The following is a 19,092-nucleotide window of genomic DNA, read 5'->3' on the forward strand; positions in this document are numbered from 1 at the left end:
GCTATGGAATCCGGAATGCATGGATGGCTGTCTAGATGATGAAGGCACATATTCCAGTACCTAGAAATAACAAGGAGAGCAGCATTGTCTACAGCCCTTGGCTGCCACCTGCCATATCTGGGCCATGGGGAGGGATGCTGTATTCTGCCTCCACTTGGTCATCCCAGAAGCTTGGGTGTGGTGTGCCAGGCCCATGGTGAAGGGCATGAGACAGGCAGCAACACCATTCCCCAAAAGAGCAAGATGGAGTCCCTGGAGGTAAGGCAGTCCAAGCCAATTACCTTTGCCTGTTGTGTCTTGGGATCTCCAAATGTTCACCAAATCATGTAAGTTTTATCATAGAAAAATATTAGAAAACTTGAAATTGGTTTTGTATTTTTGCTCCTCGCAGGTGACTTAGGATGCCAGTTCCATGCCAGTATTTAAGTAGAAAGGTGCAGGTTGGCCATAAGCCCAGACAGACTGCTGCTACAGTAATAGTCTGTCTCACGAAAGTTAACAGAAACAAAAAATTTCCAAATATTCATATATCAATATGTATGGCCATCCAAATGCTTTTGAAAAACTATTAAATACCTTGTTACACATGACATTTATACTGAGCTGTCTCCTAATCCTGGGTCTTTAAACATCAAATGTTTAATTCTGAATACAAAGAAACTCACATAATTTCATAATACTCTGAAACAAGTTATATCCAATAGTCGGTTGAACAGAGAACAGTCAACTGGCAACTCACACATAGTGTTAAAAGAAAAAAGAAAAGAAAACTCATCGCCCAAGCTTGGTTAGTCCACTCATCCCTGCCTTGTGAGTTGTCGCTTACTCCAGTGTTAGTGGCTTTGGTTGTGGGAAAATGTTGTGGGTACAGTGTGAACCAGTACCTTAGAAGGTTCACCCCACAGGATGGTCCTTTACGCACAAGGGGTGCATAAAGCTGTTCATTTCCTGTGGTTTCTCTCTCTTACCCTAAGACAAGAATCACTAATGTGTTTGGGAGGTCTCCGGGATTCACTTACCCAGGGCTTCTGAGTGAGAGGCAAGGCTGGCTCTCAGCCTGCTCTCAGCATCCTGCTGACACCAGCAGTTTCCAGGCAGGCTTGCATCTTGAACTTTTGCACACTTCTCTGCCTCGCAGGCACCACAGTGCCACCTACCTACTGTGCAAAGCCTTCGGAACCCCCAGCTCAGCCCTGACCCTTGCTGGGCCCTAACTGGATGTGGGCACACCAGCACTGAAAGGCCTCCGCACGCCAACACTCTCACACGGCCCCAGGTGTGTTAGGGGTGGACTTTCTATTAAATTAAAAACAGGGGCAGATCCACCGGTGTTTCCTTCTCTGTCCCAAGAGTCCCTCCAGGGCCAGGTGCATAGGACATGCTGTACCAATGTGGCCAGCAAGGCTGGCAAGCCAAGTCAGGTTAGGCCTGCGCAGTACTGGAGCCAGAACAGATGTGCATCTACAGTTGTTTCATCTCTTTTCCTTTATCCAACATCTGCCCTTCCTTATCCTTGGCTGACTGCCCTCCGGCTTCTACCGCCCAAGTGCTGGGATTACAAACATCATCACTATACTATACTGGCTTGCTTTCCCTCTGTCATGGTCCACAGTGACACTCCTCCCCAACTCTCCTAGCAAGCCATTCCTTCCCTTTTTGTGCCATGGTCTCACATTCCACAGCACCCAGCACCCTGTTCCTTGAGTCTGCTGATGAGAGTCTATTAATCCCCTAGCTCTTGGTGCCATTTTGATTGACAGTTGTTCATGTTAGTAAAACCCAGGGGCTCACGATGCCCTGCAGAGAGTTGATCTGTGTGTGGACACACACATGCTGAGTGAGGTACACATTCCATCTGAATCAAGGAAAGTTTGTGTTTGTGTGTAATGTACACATGCAGTTCACACTCAAAAAACCTGGTAGAAAGTTGCAAGATTTTTTTTTTCTGGCTGCTATAAAATGTGCCAGTTTTAAAACTCTGCATTTGTTGCTTGCAAACTTATAAATATGTATAAACCCCATTATAAATAAATCTTGTCTGGCAGATGGCATTTTATCTGCCAGCCACAGTTGCAGGGAGTTATAAGTACTTATTAATTCTCCACTTTTAAATTCACAGAATGGACCTGGGATCTATGACATGAAGTGGTGTGAAAAATTCTTCATAAAAGGTGGGGGAGGGGAGGGGAGGGGGAGCCACCCGTAAGAGTCAATGAAGGGCTAGAACACTCACCAGTCAATGTCAAAGCCGAGACCCCAGGCATACCCATCATCCTCATACTGAAAATGCAAGCATGCCATCCTTGCTCTAGCCCCACTGAGTTGGGACCTCGAGGGGCAGAGCCCCGAAATCTATGTGTGGGATAAGCAGCCTGCTGCTTTGACATCTGCCTTCTGCTCTGTTTATTACGAACGCCAGCCTCTGCTCCAGAATGTCCCAGCTTGCAGAGAATGCATGGGTGTACACAGGGCATGGCAGACATCACTGGAGATAGCCTTCCACCCATGCTGGCTGCAGTGGAGCCCCTGCCCCTCCACTGGCTACCTCAGGTGTGTTCAGTTCTGCTCCCAAAGCTCAGCAGCTGGTAGACGCCCCAGGTATACACTTGATAGAAACATGCTCCACAGTGCAACCATTCCTCATCAGCCACTTCCCTCTTGAGTCCTGGGATCATTTCCAAAATAAGCTATATGTACCCAAATCCCCTCTGGGGCCACCTTTTGGGAGAACATCAGCTAAGTCACCAACCACAAGTCCTGTCTCTCATGTAAATGGCTGAGTCCTTCATGTGTTTTGAAATGTGAAATATGAGGATAAATGGACTGCTTGTTGCTTCCATAGAGTGAGCTACATGTTTGAGCCTCAACAGGCCTTAGTAAGTCCTGCATGCTTTACAAGATCTAGCCACTGACTATCACCATCCACTGCCTGGCTCAGTTTCTTCACCTAAAAAACAAGGGCCCCTCCAAGACAGCTGAACTGTCTTGGAAACACCTGCTCATTATCTCAGACAAAGCCAAGCAGTCTAGATTTGTAATATGTTCCAGGAGTGGGGTTTATCTATACTGTCTTTCTTGGAAAAAACTTCAACAGTTTCATAAGAACTAGCATCACACAGATTTGTCTGGGCACATGATCTCTTTTGCAATCCTTCTTCTATCCTCCTCCTACTTAAAATCTGGCTGTCACCATTCACAGGGCTGTTTATAGATGGCATGCCATCTTTGGCTTGTGGGGGAGAAGAGAAATATGCTTTGTGAATGAAGAGTCCCAGGAAGAAACCTTCCATGCACTTCGCATACTTATCAAACCACACCACTCTTTGAGGAAAGCCCTAGGGTGTGGCACAAGCCACGGATCAGAGAACCCATCTGGCAGCCAAAGCCACACTGTTCTAGGTGTCCTGGGCTGAGCTTTAGTGTTCTAGGTGTCCTGGGGCTGAGCTTGACTGTTCTAGGTGTCCTGGGCTGAGCTTTAGTGTTCTAGGTGTCCTGGGGCTGAGCTTGACTGTTCTAGTTGTCCTGGGCTGAGCTTTAGTGTTCTAGGTATCCTGGGGCTGAGCTTTACTGTTCTAGGTGTCCTGGGGCTGAGGTTTACTGTTCTGGGTGTCCTGGGGCTGAGCTTTACTGTTCTAGGTATCCTGAGGCTGAGCTTTACTGTCCTAGGTGTCCTGGGGCTGAGGTTTCCTGTTCTGGGTGTCCTGGGGCTGAGCTTTACTGAGGTGGCCACTGCTGCATCACTATCTTGGGGACATGGGGTTTCTACTCAACTCACTCCAACAAGAAGAGCATGTGATATTGGCTCTAACATGGAAATGAGATGGCCCCTCTATGGCCACTCCAATAAGGAAGCCTCCTAGGTGTCTGATTCTGCCATGGGGAAAGCCTCCCTTTGGGGAAGGGGGCATTTTCAGGACACCAGGATGGACATGGAGCCTGGACACATGGCAACTGAGACCTGAAGCCTATGGACTTTGGGGAATTCATTCTCCCTTGTCTCTTCCTCCCTTCCAATCTAGGCTTTTCCTTCCACTCATGGTGTATCACAGCCTTTACTTACAACTGCCTCTGTTGCCAGGACAACCTCACAGTTGCCACATGTGGCCTATTTGGCATCAGTCCATCAGTCCACCATCTGAGATGGCCTGTAACAGAAAGCTGCTCATCAAGGCTGAGCAGGCACCCAGCTCTTGGTTCTTTAAATACAAGAAGGACACCATGGCAACCTAAGTGTAGATTCACGATGGAGCTATTTGAATGTGTCGTTAGCAGACTGCCCACCTGATGGTGGGGGGAGAAGTTCAGAGCCAACCTAGACCATGATGAGCAGCCCCATGGGAAGCCCAACCAGCCTCACCAGCATGGAGAGGCTATTTGAAGCGCAGCTAACTCTCCCAGGAGGGCACGGAAAGAGGGACTAGGCAGGAGCTTTAGGGCCACGGTGCCAGAGCAGAGAGGCTGCTTTAAGACTGTTGGGCCCCATCACGCACCACTAATGGATGCAGAGTTCTGGGTGGTGTAGCAGGATGCCCACAAGAAGGAGCACAGGATCCAGGCACACTTGGAATGCTGATGCCTGGCCTAGACTCGGCCACTGTGCCCAGGAGCTGGAGACCTGAATGCACGATATAGTGCTGTTCTGCCTGGAGTTGCTGCTTTGTAGCCTGTAACCCTGCCCTACCCAGGCGGATATGGGCAGGAAAGCGAAGGAAGAGGAACTCGGGCTCAAGGACGAGGCTTTGCTGGGTTTGCCTCCAAGCCCTGGCCGCGAAGCACAGACTAGCCCACAGCTGTGCACAGAAAACACGGAGTGAGGAAAATGGCTCTGCTGTTGGCTGACCAAGGGACCTGAAGGGAGCCTCAGTTTCCCCATGTGTTTGTAGAAAGAAATGATAAACTTTTTGTGACCTCTGACATACTTGACAGGAAACATAGGTCAGAACATGGCTGTCTTGTGTCTGAAAAACTTCCCTAAGCACACGTCCAGTCCTGTAACCTGAGATCAAAATTACATATTTTGAATTAAAATTGAAAAGAAAAACATTGACCCCAGTACTTTCAATTTTCTAAATTGATTCCTATAAATCCTATCACCCTCAAACTCAACACTGACTTCAGAGAAGACTGATGTAATTCTGAATGCTGCTTTTTAACTTCCCTGGAGAGGGAAATAAAGCAGAGCAACACTTTATTGGTGACCAGAACATAGGCATTTTAGCCTTGCACAACATGGAGAATTCAAGAAGTGGGGGGAGATAATTATATAGATATATTTGTGTGTGGCACACATTTACACATGGGAGTAACAGGACCTGTATGTGTGTGCACAAGGCATAGCCTCCTGAGGGACAGAATGCTGGGTGACTCTTAGGAGCATCCCAAAGCCTATGTATATGGTCCCAGGGCAAGAGCCTGAGCCAGGGGCTATCAGTATATCTGCTCATCTCCAGGGCTTCATCCATGTAGTGTCTGCCACCAACACCATTCAGGATGAAGTAGGCCAGTGAGTGTTGATGCTAGGTTCCCCAGAATTCTAATTCTAGAACATTCTACTGCCAACTTGGATTCAGTGGGCCCTCAAAGGGTAAAAACTGAAAAGAGGCTCTCATGTATCTTCTCAACCCAGACTCACCCGTTGGCACCCAACTGAGTACACAGCAGGAGAAGCAGTGTTCCCACGCTTAGCTTTAGAGCCATGCAGAACCCTGATTTGCCTAATGGTTAAGTTTCCCCTTAACTACTCTTTTTTAAATATTAGTTTATTTTTATATGTATGGCTATTTTTGCTTGCAAATGTGTATGTGCATCATGTGTCTACTTGGTGCCCATGGGGGCCAGAAGAAGATAAATACCCGGGATTTGAGTTACAGATAACTGTGAGCTCTCATATGGGTGCTGAGAATTGAACTTAAGTCCTCTAGAAGAGAAGCCAGTGTTCTTAAACACTATACACCCTCTCTACACACACACACACAGTTCCTCTTAAAACATCCAATTTATGACCGTCCAACCCTAAAATGTTCAGCTTCCTTTTTTACTGACCCGAGGTGCCACACACATGGGGTCTCATGGGGACCAGAGCCCAGGTTGCAGTCTCATGAGGAGGTACCAACCAACAAATGCATCATCTGCCTGTGTTTGTTAAGTCACAGAGTGATCACAGCCCAAGTGTTTTTTAAGTCATAGACACAGCCAATTTTCAAGCATGAAATCACCCACCATGAATCAACAGCTTCTGAGCTGGTAGGAAGAGGGTCAAGATAGAGGGCCATGGGTGTGATCCCTTTTCATTGGGCTACTGAGAAGATGTGGAGGGGAGGGGAAGGGGTTCACCATCATCCTTCACTCCAGCTGGCTCCAAAGACTCTGGAGCATGATGCCAAGTATACACTGAAATGGGCAGAACAGACAGTGGGTGTGTCTCCAAGGCTCAATCCTGGGCAGAAGCTGGTACATGCCTCGCAAGGCTCTTACACATGCTTTTTGTTCTACTGAATACAAGAGGTAGGTGGGAGGCCATTTCACCAACACCTTCCACTCATAGCCTGTAATGAACACACTGGCTTGAAGGACATACAGACCAGGAAAACTTTCCATAGCCTGCCTTCCACAGACATTCATCACTATACTGATGAAAACAAAGGAAGCATTTGTCAATTGGAGATCTTAAGTCTTATTTTGTACCATATTTGGCCTCGAATGAATGCTCCAAATCCATACACACACACAACTGGGGTCAAAGGTGATGGGTCCCCATGACCCAAACAACATGGGTCAAACATGACCTGAAACATGACCCCAGAAAAGAGGCAGAGTACCACCTGCTTTGGAGTGGGGCTTCAGTGGGTCATCACGTGACAGAAAATCCATTGACATGCCATCTGTCTGGGGTTACAGAAGCCAGAGCCAGAGGAGGCACGTCCATCTGTGAACAAAGCTACAGCCCAGAACCAGCACTCACATGAGCTGTAGGGCAGGGGCAGATGTTTGGGCAGCATGCTGCCGTATTCTATCTCAAGTCTGTCTGTCCTGGGGCTGCCAGCTCACCTGCATTCACCTTGTGTTGTGCTTATTATATAGAACTGCAGATTACACCTTCCTAGCAAAATTTCCCAGTAGGTCAGCTGAATTAAAATTTTTGCCTGAACAACTACCATCAAATTTGCCTCTCACTAAAAACATACAGCATAGGGCATTAGTCTCACATCTTTCTTAGTCTTAAAAAATATAAATATAGGGCCCATTTGTACAGGATGTGTGGGTATATACACCTCTAATACGCATCTGAGATGTGTGGAACGTGTTTATGAAATCTGAACTTGAAGGAACGCTCCCTTGAGAGGAGCTCTTGAGGAAGGCGGTGTGCCCACAGACAGAGGCCCCAGTCCCCAGAGGCCGAGAGCAGTGGACCCAGGTCCCCCTGACCTGGCACAAGGCGTGGGCAGGGTGCTGGGCCAGCTCAGTGTTTCCTCTCCACTGGTTGCTGGAGGCAAAGCTCGCTCCCTGCAGAGACGATGGGCAAGCTGCTCTCAAGATGGTAGTTGATGAGGTGGCCGATGCTGTCAAAGACCCTGTCCTTTGTCCGGATCTGTGAGGATTAAACAAGGAGAGGTTGAGCAGGTGTCAGATGAAGAGAAGAAAGAACACATTGCGGTAGAACTATCCGGAACATCTGACTCAGCCCAGAAAGGCAAGGGGAGGGACGGCCTTCCTGGGTCTGAGGGCTCACTGTGCTTCAAAGAAGATTTCTGTAAAGACCCTGGTCACTGACAACAGCTGGTCAGTTTAGTGTACTTCACCTACCTGTCCCTCTGAGGCAGTCCTTGAAAATCTCAATCCACTGCCCTGTGGATACTGCCTACCTCATTCCTTCTCTCCTTGGCCTCACTGGGACAACAGGAAGTCCCAGCTAATGAAGACAAAAAGTACAGTAAAATATGGATTAGGAAGGAAAACAAAACTCCTTTGTTTACAGACTCCTGCATGACCATGATAAAAATCTGAGTAGACACCAACAATGAAAACTATTCTTGATCTAATACACAAATTAAATTTCCAAGATCCAAAGTTAATATGCAAAAGCCAATCACAGGCCAGGGAGATGGCTCAGTGGGTAAAGGTGACCTGAGTCCACACCCTGGAACCCTTGTGAAGGTGGAGGAAGAGAGTCAACTCCACAGAGCTCTCCTCTGACCTCCACACATACACCATAGCATGCATGTGGTTTTACACACACACACACACACACACACACACACACACACACACACACACCACCCAATAACAGTAAGTAAATAAAAAATTTTAGGTCAATCACTTTCTTACACACAAGCAATGACTACATAAAATTTGAGATTTAAAACAATGCCAATTACATTAACATAAAAAGTTAAAAACTCAGGTATTCAATGAAATATTTAGGTATAAATTTATCAAATATATATTATATATAATATACTTTGATAAATTATGATTTGATAAATTATATATATATTGATAAATATATATATATAATCTCAAAGCTACAAAAGCCTGATTTAAAAAAAACAAAGATTTCATTGAAAAGAAAAAATATTCCATGTTCATGGATAGCCAGATTATGCCATAATTTTAGTCATTTCCAATGTGGTCTTTAGATTCCATACAATTTCAATAAAAGTCATTGCAAACTAAGTTGTTGATATGAATAATCTTTTTCTAAAGTTTATGTGAAGAAGAAAAAGATCCAGGGTAGTCAGCAAAATACTGAAGGAAAAGAACAGGATTGGTTCCACAGTCTAATGGTTGGCACTCTGGACTCTGAGAGAAAAGAACAAATATGGAAAATTGTCACCATTCAGGACTCACCATAAAGCTACAGGAATCAAGACAATGACAAGTGCCTCCATGGGACAAAAGAGGGAGCTTAGGATGTACCCACCAGATAATGACAACTAATATTAATGACAGATAAAGTCATGAGTTGAAGAAAATGGTATTTCTAACAGATGGTCCTAGAACAATTGAACATCCATGTGAAAAAAAATATGGACCATTAATTCAAACATATTAAACAGAAAAATCCTAGAAATCAAATTCTTAGAAGATGATATAGGAAAAAATATAGACAACTATGGTGTTAGATAAAAGAAAAATAATGGCAAGTTCACAGAGAGGAAGCTGACAAGGGATGACCCTTCAGAGGGGTTTTATTAGGAGAATGGTTCAAGGCCAGAGGCAGCCATGATGAAGTCTTAGAGAGAGGCAAAGCATTAGGAGAAATAAGACACTGTACTACCTTCAATTCTGTATGACAAAGGGAGTTTCTGATTCATAGGCCTTCCCTTCCAAGGGGGTGGAAGATTCAGTGTGACCAAGTATATGTGCCACAAGTCAAGAAGGTACTGATAAAGATCATCTATTTAAAGTTGAGAGAGAGAGAGAGAGAGAGAGAGAGAGAGAGAGAGAGAGAGAGTAAATACAGCAGCCTCTTGATGTTCACAGAAAATTGGTTCCAAGATCCACTATTGTGGTAGTCTGAATGTAATTGGCTCATAGGCAGTGGCACTATTAGGAGGTGTGATCTTGTTGGAGTAGGCATGGCCTTGTTGGAGGAAGTCTCAGTTTACTTCCTGCTGTCTGTGGATCAAGATACAGAACTCTTAGCTCCTTCTCCAGCATCACATTTGCCTGCATGCCACTGTGTTTCCCACCATGAGGATAATGGACTGAACCTCTGCAACTATACTTATAAGGCAGCCCTAATTAAATGTTTTCCTTTAAAGGAGTTTCTGCGGTCATGGTGTCTCTTCACTGCAATAGGAATGCTAAGACAACTACAGATATCAAAATCCAGGGAAGTTCAAGTCCTTTACGTATAAAATGGTTTACCATTTGCACAGTATACACACATCCTACCATAGACTCCAAACTGTCTCCAGATCTCTTGTTAGATCATAGGCCAGAGGCTGACCCTCTCCCCTTTGACTATACTCCACCCCCAATCCCACAACTCGCTTTCTGGGACAGAAAGTGATAAAACTGTGACTTTGCAGCTCTCACATTTCTTTACCTTCCACTTGGAACTATGAGCAAGTCCAGCCCCCAATCTCTGGACCAAGCACAACCTTGAATTATAGCTTCATTTTTACCTAATGCTTTCTTGCCTTCTCATGCCTGGCATGTAGACCAAGCCAGGCTAGGTCATGGTATGGAGCTTACCTCTGGGCCCCACACTGAAATCCTATGAGACTCAGTGTTGTAGAATATTATTTTAAGGTGTGTTCCTTTTATGTTGAATTTGTTTAACTCTGTGAAGCTGTGTTACTGTGCCTGTCTAAAAAACCTGATGGTCTAATAAAGAACTGAACGGCCAATGGTGAGGCAGGGGAAAGGATAAGTGAGAATATATAGAAGGAGAAAGGTGGGAAGATGAAGAAGGAGCCAGAGGAGGAGGATGACTCCAGAGGTCAGCCACCTAGCTACACAGCCAGCCACAGAGCAAGAGTAAGATTTACAGAAGTAAGAGAATGGGAAAAGCCCAGAGGCAAAACATAGATGGAATAAGTTAAGAAAAGATGACAAGAAAGAAGCCAAGCTAAGGCTGGGCAGTCATAATTAAGAATTAGCCTCCGTGTGTGACTTATTTGGGAGATGGGTGGACAGCCCCCCAAAGGGCAAAAAACCAAATGACTCAGAAAACCCCATTGTCCTTAGGGATTGAAGGGCCCTTCCTTCAGGACTCCTTCAGGTATGTGGTAGCTTGTCTCTTCTGATGCAGCTCCCTTAAGGGCTTTGAAGGTGCTCCCTCTGCCTTTAGGACCTCATCCTGCCTCTGGACCTAGTCTCTCTGTGTGTCTCTCCGTCTCTGTCTCTCTGTCTCTCTCTGTCTCTGTTTCTGTCTCTCTGTCTGTCTCTGTCTCTCTGTCTCTCAATCTCTCTGTCTCTCTCTCTCTTTCTCCTAACCCTCTGTTCTCCCATGTCAAGGTCTGGTCATGACCACCCATGGTTCCAAGGCTCGCTCTCCTAACAAAGGGGAATCCCACCTCAGCTTCCCTTTCTACAAACATTCATGATACCATGGACATAGATGCTCCCCTGCTCTGTCTGGGGATAATGGCAAGAAGATTTTATGTGCTCAATGCAGATAGTTTTTTTTCTTCTTTCTTTTTTTAATATTTGAAGATTTATTTATTTTATGTATATGGTACTCTATCTGTATGTGCACCTGCATGCCAGAAGAAGGCATCAGATCTCATTATAGATGGCTGTGAGCCACCATGTGGTTCCTGGGAATTGAACTCACCACCTCTAGAACAGCTGCCAATGCTCTTAACTACTGAGCCATCTCTCCAGTCAGATATTTTTTTTTTCCCTCAAGTCACAGCTAGCCATAGAAGATCCTGTCACAGGTAATTCCACCTTGAAAATGGTGTCTCAGGAGCCCTGTGGCTGGAGACAATACCAGTCTTTCATCCCAAGAAGATATCTATCTTCACTCTCTGTCCTCCATAAAACCCTACCACAGGCCTTACCCTGTCTGTGGGAGCCCAGAAGAGCTTAGAAGGTACCCTGTCTCTGTGAGGCCTCTGGGGCTGGGGTTCAGGCCTTACCCCAACTATGGGAGCCCAGAAGACCTTAGGCAGTATCTTTCTCTGTGAAGCCTCTGGGGCTGAGGTGCAGTCTGACCAGTAGCAGAAGAAACCAGAGGGAAACCTTCAGTTTTTCTGTGAACAGTGGGGAAGCTGAGACCACTACCCACGATGTCTCCAAAGCTGTCTCCCATCTCACTCTCAATCATCAAAGATAGTATCGGAGACCAACAGAGAACACAACTGAGCCTATACCTTTGTGAAACTCCACAAGCTCAGAGTCCAGCTGGAGAAGAGGAAGTGGCCTCTCCCCGTAGCCAGGCTCACTTGGGGGAAGAGTCAAGGCAGGACGCCCCCCACAACCCTCACCCCCGTCTGAAAGTGCTCCCAGGTGAGGCACCTTCTGAATCCGGGAGGTAGAAACTGCCTTTATTGCCCCCTTGTGGCCGAAAGTGTGCAATGTTGGGGACCTTGAAATTTTCTAGGGGGATGGTTCCTTGAACACGGTGTGGTGCCTGGGAAGACTTTGTTCCTGGACAGCACCTCTGTCACTTGGAACTCAACATGGATGCCACAATGTGCAGCCCAGGAAGAATCGGAGAGGGAAGAATCATGGCAAGCCCAGGAGCTTCATGGGGTTTCCCATAGAAGGATGGCTAAAGGGTCCTTCCCAGCCAGGACCTTCACTGACAGGGAAGTCACACTAGTCCGGGGCCAGAAGTGACTTACACAGTCACAATGGGTGGCACCTTCCTTTCTATATAGTGGTCTAAACACAGTCCCAGTGAGAGCCATCACTCAGAAAGCTAAAGCCTTGGGCCATCTTGTCAAGCAGAAACCAGGCCCTGCTGCCCTCAGCAAGGATGGCCTACAGTCTAGTCAGAATTGGGCCATCAAAGGAGTACCCACGCAGGGACTTGCCTAATGCTGGCCAAGCATCTGGCAGTGCCTGTGGTGTCCAGAGGCTGGGAAGAAGATGCCTAACTCCATTGTGGCTGGGGAGGTATTCCTGCCAGGACACAGCCTGGAGCACACAGGGGGACAGGGATCTGGGCAACAACGGCCTTCTTACAGCTTTCCTTGTGACCTGGTGGTGTGTCCCAGTGAGAAATACAGAGGCCATTCCTGGCCTGGGCTTCGTATCAGCAGACATGCACAGACTTTCCCAATGTGGTGGGAATTGTTGCAGAGGGAACTCAACCCATAACCTCAGAACCTTTCTGGTCTGTATGGAGGCCTCTATTGACCTTCAGTTCAGTCTCCCCTTCCTTCTAGATGTGGCTTCCCTTCCATGGCTAGTTCCAAGGGACAGGACAGGTGGGCTGTAGACAAGGGGCACACAACTCCTACCCCCCACCCGTTCCTCTCTGTTTACACCTCCAGAGAAGAGGGCAGAACATAAGTATCTGAAGACATGAAACACGCTGCTGTCTGTAGAGAACCACAGTGACCCCAGACAAGGAACTTCTGAGAGATGCTGAAATTCCAAATCTCTTCCCCCTCTCTGAATCAGAAATGTTACTCCATGTGCTTCGGTCCTCTCAGCCTGATGCCCCACCCCCCAGATGTCAGGGCTAGACACAGGGAAAGAGAACTGAGCTATCATGATGAGGACACCAACCAACACAGCACCCTGTTCCTAGATACCACCATGAACACATCCTAAAAACATCACATCACAAAGAGAACAGACCAATTCCACCCCAGAAGATAAATCAGAAACCAGAAAAGCATTCAACTCACATCCATAACATAAAAAAATAGAATTACTACATCTATTAAAACAAAATTATGAAAAAATAACTCAGGGGATAACGACTTTTAGAAATTAAATGTACAGTTTGTGAAAGTGTATAAACATATGTTTGTATGCCATAGAGAGACGACGTTCAAAGGTTAGAAAATGCTCCAAAGAAGCAGAAACTTGAGGGAAAGATAAGTTTTTGCTCCTGCAGCTCTACAGAAAGTTCCCTTTTAATGTTCTTAATGGCAGAGATGCACTCTGGTTGTATTTATAAGCAAAACAAGGAGTCAAACAGGAATATGCTGCAAAATATTTAAAATACTTCTCTGTGGTGATATTGTGCCCCCCAATATATTGTGCACCTCAATAAACTTATCTGGGGTCAGAGAACAGAACAACTACTAGACAGACATAGAGGCCAGAAAATGGTGGCACACACATTTTTAATTCTAGCATTCTGGAGGCAGAGATACATCCGGATCTCTGTGAGTTCAAAGCCACACTGGAAACAGCCAGGCATGTTGACACACGCCTTTAATCCCAGGAAGTGATGGCAGGAAGCAGAAAGGTATATAAAGCATGAAAACGAGGAACTAGAGTCTGTTAAGCTCTTAGGCTTTTAGCAGCAGTTCAGCTGAGACCCATTCGGATGAGGACACAGAGGCTTCCAGTTTGAAGAAACAAGATCAGCTGAAGAATTGCCGAAGTGAGGCTAGCTGTGGCTGGTTCTGCTTCTCTGATCTTTCAGCGTTCACCCCAGTACTTGGCTCTGGGTTTGTTTTATTAATAAGACCTTCTAACAATTCGTGCTACACTTCTCCCTTCCCTTAATTTCTATTATTTTTCCTTGGGAAATCAATACAAAATAAAGACAAAATAGGTGACATGTCATAGGGAGTATGGGGGTTGAGGGGGGTGCGGACACAGGTGATCTAGCACAGGTGTCAGAGAACAAGTGGAGACACGGGAAGCCCTAGTGACTGTGGAAGTGACGCCACTGTAGAGCAATTTAGTAAGTACGAGCCCTAGTGTGTGCTTTGGAACATGCTGGAGGATACATGAGTCGAGCCTGCAGAGGACCCGGACACTTGAGCGACAGTGGTTTCTCCTAATGCAAGCATGGTGTCCACCCCACCTTCCTGGCCCTGCTTGGCCAAAAGGATGAATCAACCACGAGTGACTCGCGATAATTTTAGACACATGCGGGCTGACAGAATGATTCAGGTGCTGAAAGAGCCATCTCTGAGGCCCCTCCCACAAACTCTGTCACCAGCTCCCTCCCATGCTATTTTAGGGTCTCTTCCTTCAACACCCCGCCACGGAGGCTGGGCGCTGTGCTGGGTGGCCTCCTCTTTGGCTTCCCAGTGACCTCAGTGCATAGTGAGAGAGCTCAGAGGCTGCTAGACGCCGGGTAAATTTAGACTCAGACCGTTTTTTTGCATCCTTCTTTCTCTGAGTAATCTAACTTGCCAAGCTTCCCCCTTTATAGTCAGGGACCAGCCAATTACCATGAAAATCAGATGAATAAATATTGAAGAGAACGTGTTCGGTGTCTATTTCAGTGTCCTCACAGCAAGGAGGCAACTTTACATTTTTAATTAAGTCTTTCATTTCCATCTCCTTTTCAGCTAAAGCTATCCTCTGTAGGATCAATTAAACCGGATAATCAGATCCAGCTAAAAGCCCCCCAAAAGAATAGTCATCAGTGGGTGTGACTTAACAAGCATTCTTGATGGTCCTGTGAATTTCACTCCAGAATTAAAACTATATGATAGCACAGCCTTGGGAATCAGCTCCCGAGAACATCTTATCACAATTCCATTTCCTCCTTTGCTGCACACCTTGATACTAGCTTGTGAAAATATAAAATATTGTTAGTGGGGTATAATTATTGGTTTCAACTGTTAACCCAACACAATCCACAGTCACCTGGGAAAAGAGTTTCAATGAGGGATTGTCTAGGTGAGGTTAGCCTATGGGCATGTCTGTAGGTGATTATCTCGATTATGATCATTGATGTGAGCAGACCCACCCACTGTGGGCAGCACTATGCCCGGGCAGGAAATTCTGGATTGTAGAAGAGTAGAGACAGAGAGCGGAGCGCAAGTATGAGTGCATTAACTCATTACTCTCTGCTTGCCTGTGGCTGTCAGGACACAAGGAATGCCATTTAAAATAATTCTTTGGAGGTATAAAGACTTAGTGAATACATTTTTTTTTATCATCTTTGCTCTATGTGATGACATACTCAGCTAGACTTTTTTTTAACATTTCATGTTTTTAAATACCAATTTTTCGAGTGAAATATTTATATTCTCACAGAATTCTTGAAGGTTTTTCTCTGTTGTTTTCTTTTTGATAACCACAGCTAAATTGTTGCAAGGCCTATGAAGGAAGCAAGAACTCTGGGATGCTTCTATTTAGGGGATCTTGCTTGTGGTTCCACACCTGTAAAAACTCACCAGGCTCAATATTAGTAGTGTCACATGTGCACATTCACAGACCTATAGAGGGCAAGGGCCTCATGCTTACACGTCTGTGAGGAACCTGAAGCACTAGGGAAACCAAAGGAAGGAGATGTTTACCTGTCTTCCACCAGAAAAGCTGGGAATGGCTGTAGATTATAACCGGGTGACCTTTCCTGTATGTAGGGCCACACTCACCCCAATGCCCCGGACTATTATGTTTGTTTATCCCAGACTTGTCCACTCTAGATCTTGAGCACTGCTTCCCACTCAATAAAGCCCACCGGGCGGTGGTGTCCCACGCCTATAATCCCAGCACTCGGGAGGCAGAGGCAGGTGGATTTCTGTGAGTTTGAGGCCAGCCTGGGCTACAGAGTGAGTTCCAGGAAAGGCGCCAAAGCTACCCAGAAAAACCCTGTCTTGAAAAACCCAAAACAAAAACCCATCCTTCTGGGAGATGCCACTTATACTTCACAACATTCCAGGTAATTTCTGAGTCAGGCCAATCCTGACCTCCACAGGCCATTTTGTTCACCTCTGGCAGCCTCCCTGGACCCTTACCTTGAGCATTGTTTCTAAGTCAACAGAGCCCATCTTTATGGAAAAGGTCATGGTACTCTGCAAAGAGTTTCAATGTAAACATGTCTTAAGCTTTGGTGTACACATAGGATTGAGTTAATTATCATCAGAAAACTTTTCCCAAAGTTATGCTGTGCTTAAATAAGGCTGAAATAAACTACCTGGGGTCAGACTCTAAAGTTTGAATCAACACTAGCTAACTAAGTCAGGTTGAACCAAATTTCCTTCTTGCCTCTCATGGATTGTTATTCTACAGGCCCTGGAGTTTGCAGAGGACCCCCCAGCAACACACACACACACACACACACACACATACACACACACACCCTGGTCCTCAAATTTCTTGGACTCTCAGCTTATAATCTATAAAAAGCCATGCTGGATCAAGTATCCACCTAGTGACTATTGAATACCTACTTTGTGAACACCTACTGTGTATCAGGCACTGTCCCAAGTCCTTGGGGATACTACAAGAACAAGAAGGTTATTCATATATAAATTATAACCTAGGGAGAGCAAATTAACAAATAAGTACATACTTTTTTTGTAATATGTATTAAAGCAAAAGTAAATCAGAATAAAGAAGAAGAGATTATTCATGGGGTTCCACTTAGATTAGCAGTTAGAGAAAGGCTCTCTAGCATGTCATCTCTTGCATAGAGAAGCCTCACTTATCCTGAGGTGAGTGTGAACATGTCATCTTGATACCCAAACCATGCACACCCACTGAAGCCCTATTGATTCATGAACAGACTCCAAACTTTCTGAAGAACAGGTGCATCAGAAAATTCTATCCACGCAGAACCCATGTTTATTGGCTTAAGAAAAAATAACCACCTTTTTGTGTCAAAACATGATGAGGAAGCATTTGCTAAACTTCAATGTTACCCACAATAAAAGCAATTGTGTGGAATCTCTCCCAAGTAACCCGCTGTCCAAGCTGGCCAGGGAACCAGGCAGGGAAGAGCTACTCTCCTTCTTATCCTCCAATTCCAATTCCCCAGCCTTAAACCCAGCTCGTTAGTAAACCACCTGATGTGTCCTCTCCTTTCTCTCTGACCCACTCCCACGGAACTAAGCCCATACACTCCAACAGCCTCCCTTCTTCACCCAATCCCTTATCTTACCGGCCAACATCCAAGTCAGTCTCTCTCTCTGGAAACCCACTGGCCAAGGTGACCGGGAATCAGGTAGACAGTCTTCACTCTCCTTTTCACCCTACAATTCCAGTTCCCTAGTCTCACCCCCAGCCCTGTGGCAGACCACCTACAGGGCCCTGTCTTCCCTCTCTTTCTCCATTCCCTGTGGACTCCACAGATTTTGTGGCAGACCTAGCTTCCCTTCTAGCCCATCACCACTCCCGTGTGCCAGCTCCCAATACCTCGAAACAAGTTCTACTGGAGATGCCCAGTGGTCACACCTGGTAAGGACTTAGAAGCACTCCCTACCAGGCAACATACAGCCACCACACTCTCCTAAGATCTAGAAAGGGCAACAGAAGCCAAGGACCAGAAAGCCCACCTAACAAAGACAAGACTAGATATCAGTGCCTAGAATTACAATCAACCCAAACCTGGATGCCTAGATACCAGCATAAAGACAATAAATAACAGTCAGGACAATATGTCTCCACAAGAGCTAAGCAACTCTACCTCAGTTGGCCATGAGAAATGAAACCTGGCTGAAGCACAAGACAAGGACTTCAAAATCACTATTATGAGTACACTTAAGGAGCTTACAGAGGGTATGGACAAATCCATTCATGAAATCTATGAAAACACAAACAGTGGAATGAAATGAAGAAAACTGTTTAAGACATGAAAGTGGAAATAGAATCAATAAAGAACCCAAACTGAGGGAAAACCGGAAATGAAAATTTAGGAACTTTTAATGGCTATTCTTGGTTGTAAACTTGACTATATCTGGAATGAACTGCAATCTAGAAATGGAGGGCACACCTGTGAGAGATATTTGGCTTGGTTTGAAGTGGGTGAATCCACTTCTAGTCTGGACCTTTGAGGTGGGAAAACACACCTCTGATCTGAATCTTGAGGTGGGAAGACACACCTTTAATCTGGGCCACACCTTCTGCTGGAAACCTGTATAAGCACATGGAATAGGAAGCTTTTGCTTGTTGCCTCTTTGCCCTTGCTATGGTAGTACATCCATTCCTTCACTGGCATTGGAGCCTCCCTCTCGGGGATTCCAGCATCTACAGAAGACAAACTGAGACACCCAGGCTTGTGGGACTAAACAACTACTGGATTCTTGGAATTTCCATTCACGGCTAGCCATTGTTGGATCAGTTGGACTGCAGCTTATGTCATTCCAATAAATTCCATAGACAGACAGACAGATAGATAGACAGACAGAGATTCATTCCATAAGTTCCATGACTCTAGAGAACCCTGACTAACACAGAACTCAATCAGAACCTCAGACGCAGGCCTCACCAACAATACAAGAGATGAAAAAGAAAGTCTCAGGCTTTGAAGAAGATAGAATAAATGGATTCATTTGCCAAAGAAAATGTTAAACTTAAAAAATTCCTGGCATAAAGAATCTAAGAAGGGGTTGGGGATTTAGCTCAGTGGTAGAGCACTTGCTTAGCAAGCGCAAGGCCCTGGGTTCGGTCCTCAGCTCTAGAAAATAAAAAAAAAAATTAAAAAAAAAGAATCTAAAAAAATTGGAACACTAGGAAAAGACCAAATCTACAAATAATACGAATAGAGGA

General features: G+C 45.6%; 1 protein-coding gene across 1 annotated transcript in view; it reads right to left on the reverse strand.

Moving 5' to 3' along the window:
- Positions 1-5,976: 5,976 nt before the first annotated feature.
- Positions 5,977-19,092, reverse strand: part of Shc3 (SHC adaptor protein 3) — a 133,868-nt gene continuing 120,752 nt past the window's right edge. The window contains exon 12 of the mRNA XM_006976853.4: positions 5,977-7,588. Within this exon, the coding sequence (XP_006976915.1) occupies positions 7,460-7,588 (129 nt within the window). The 3' untranslated portion in view covers positions 5,977-7,459. The remainder of the gene's footprint in view (positions 7,589-19,092) is intronic.

Source organism: Peromyscus maniculatus, chromosome 5 (assembly GCF_049852395.1).
Source record: "Peromyscus maniculatus bairdii isolate BWxNUB_F1_BW_parent chromosome 5, HU_Pman_BW_mat_3.1, whole genome shotgun sequence".
In the NCBI taxonomy this organism is placed as follows: domain Eukaryota; kingdom Metazoa; phylum Chordata; class Mammalia; order Rodentia; family Cricetidae; genus Peromyscus; species Peromyscus maniculatus.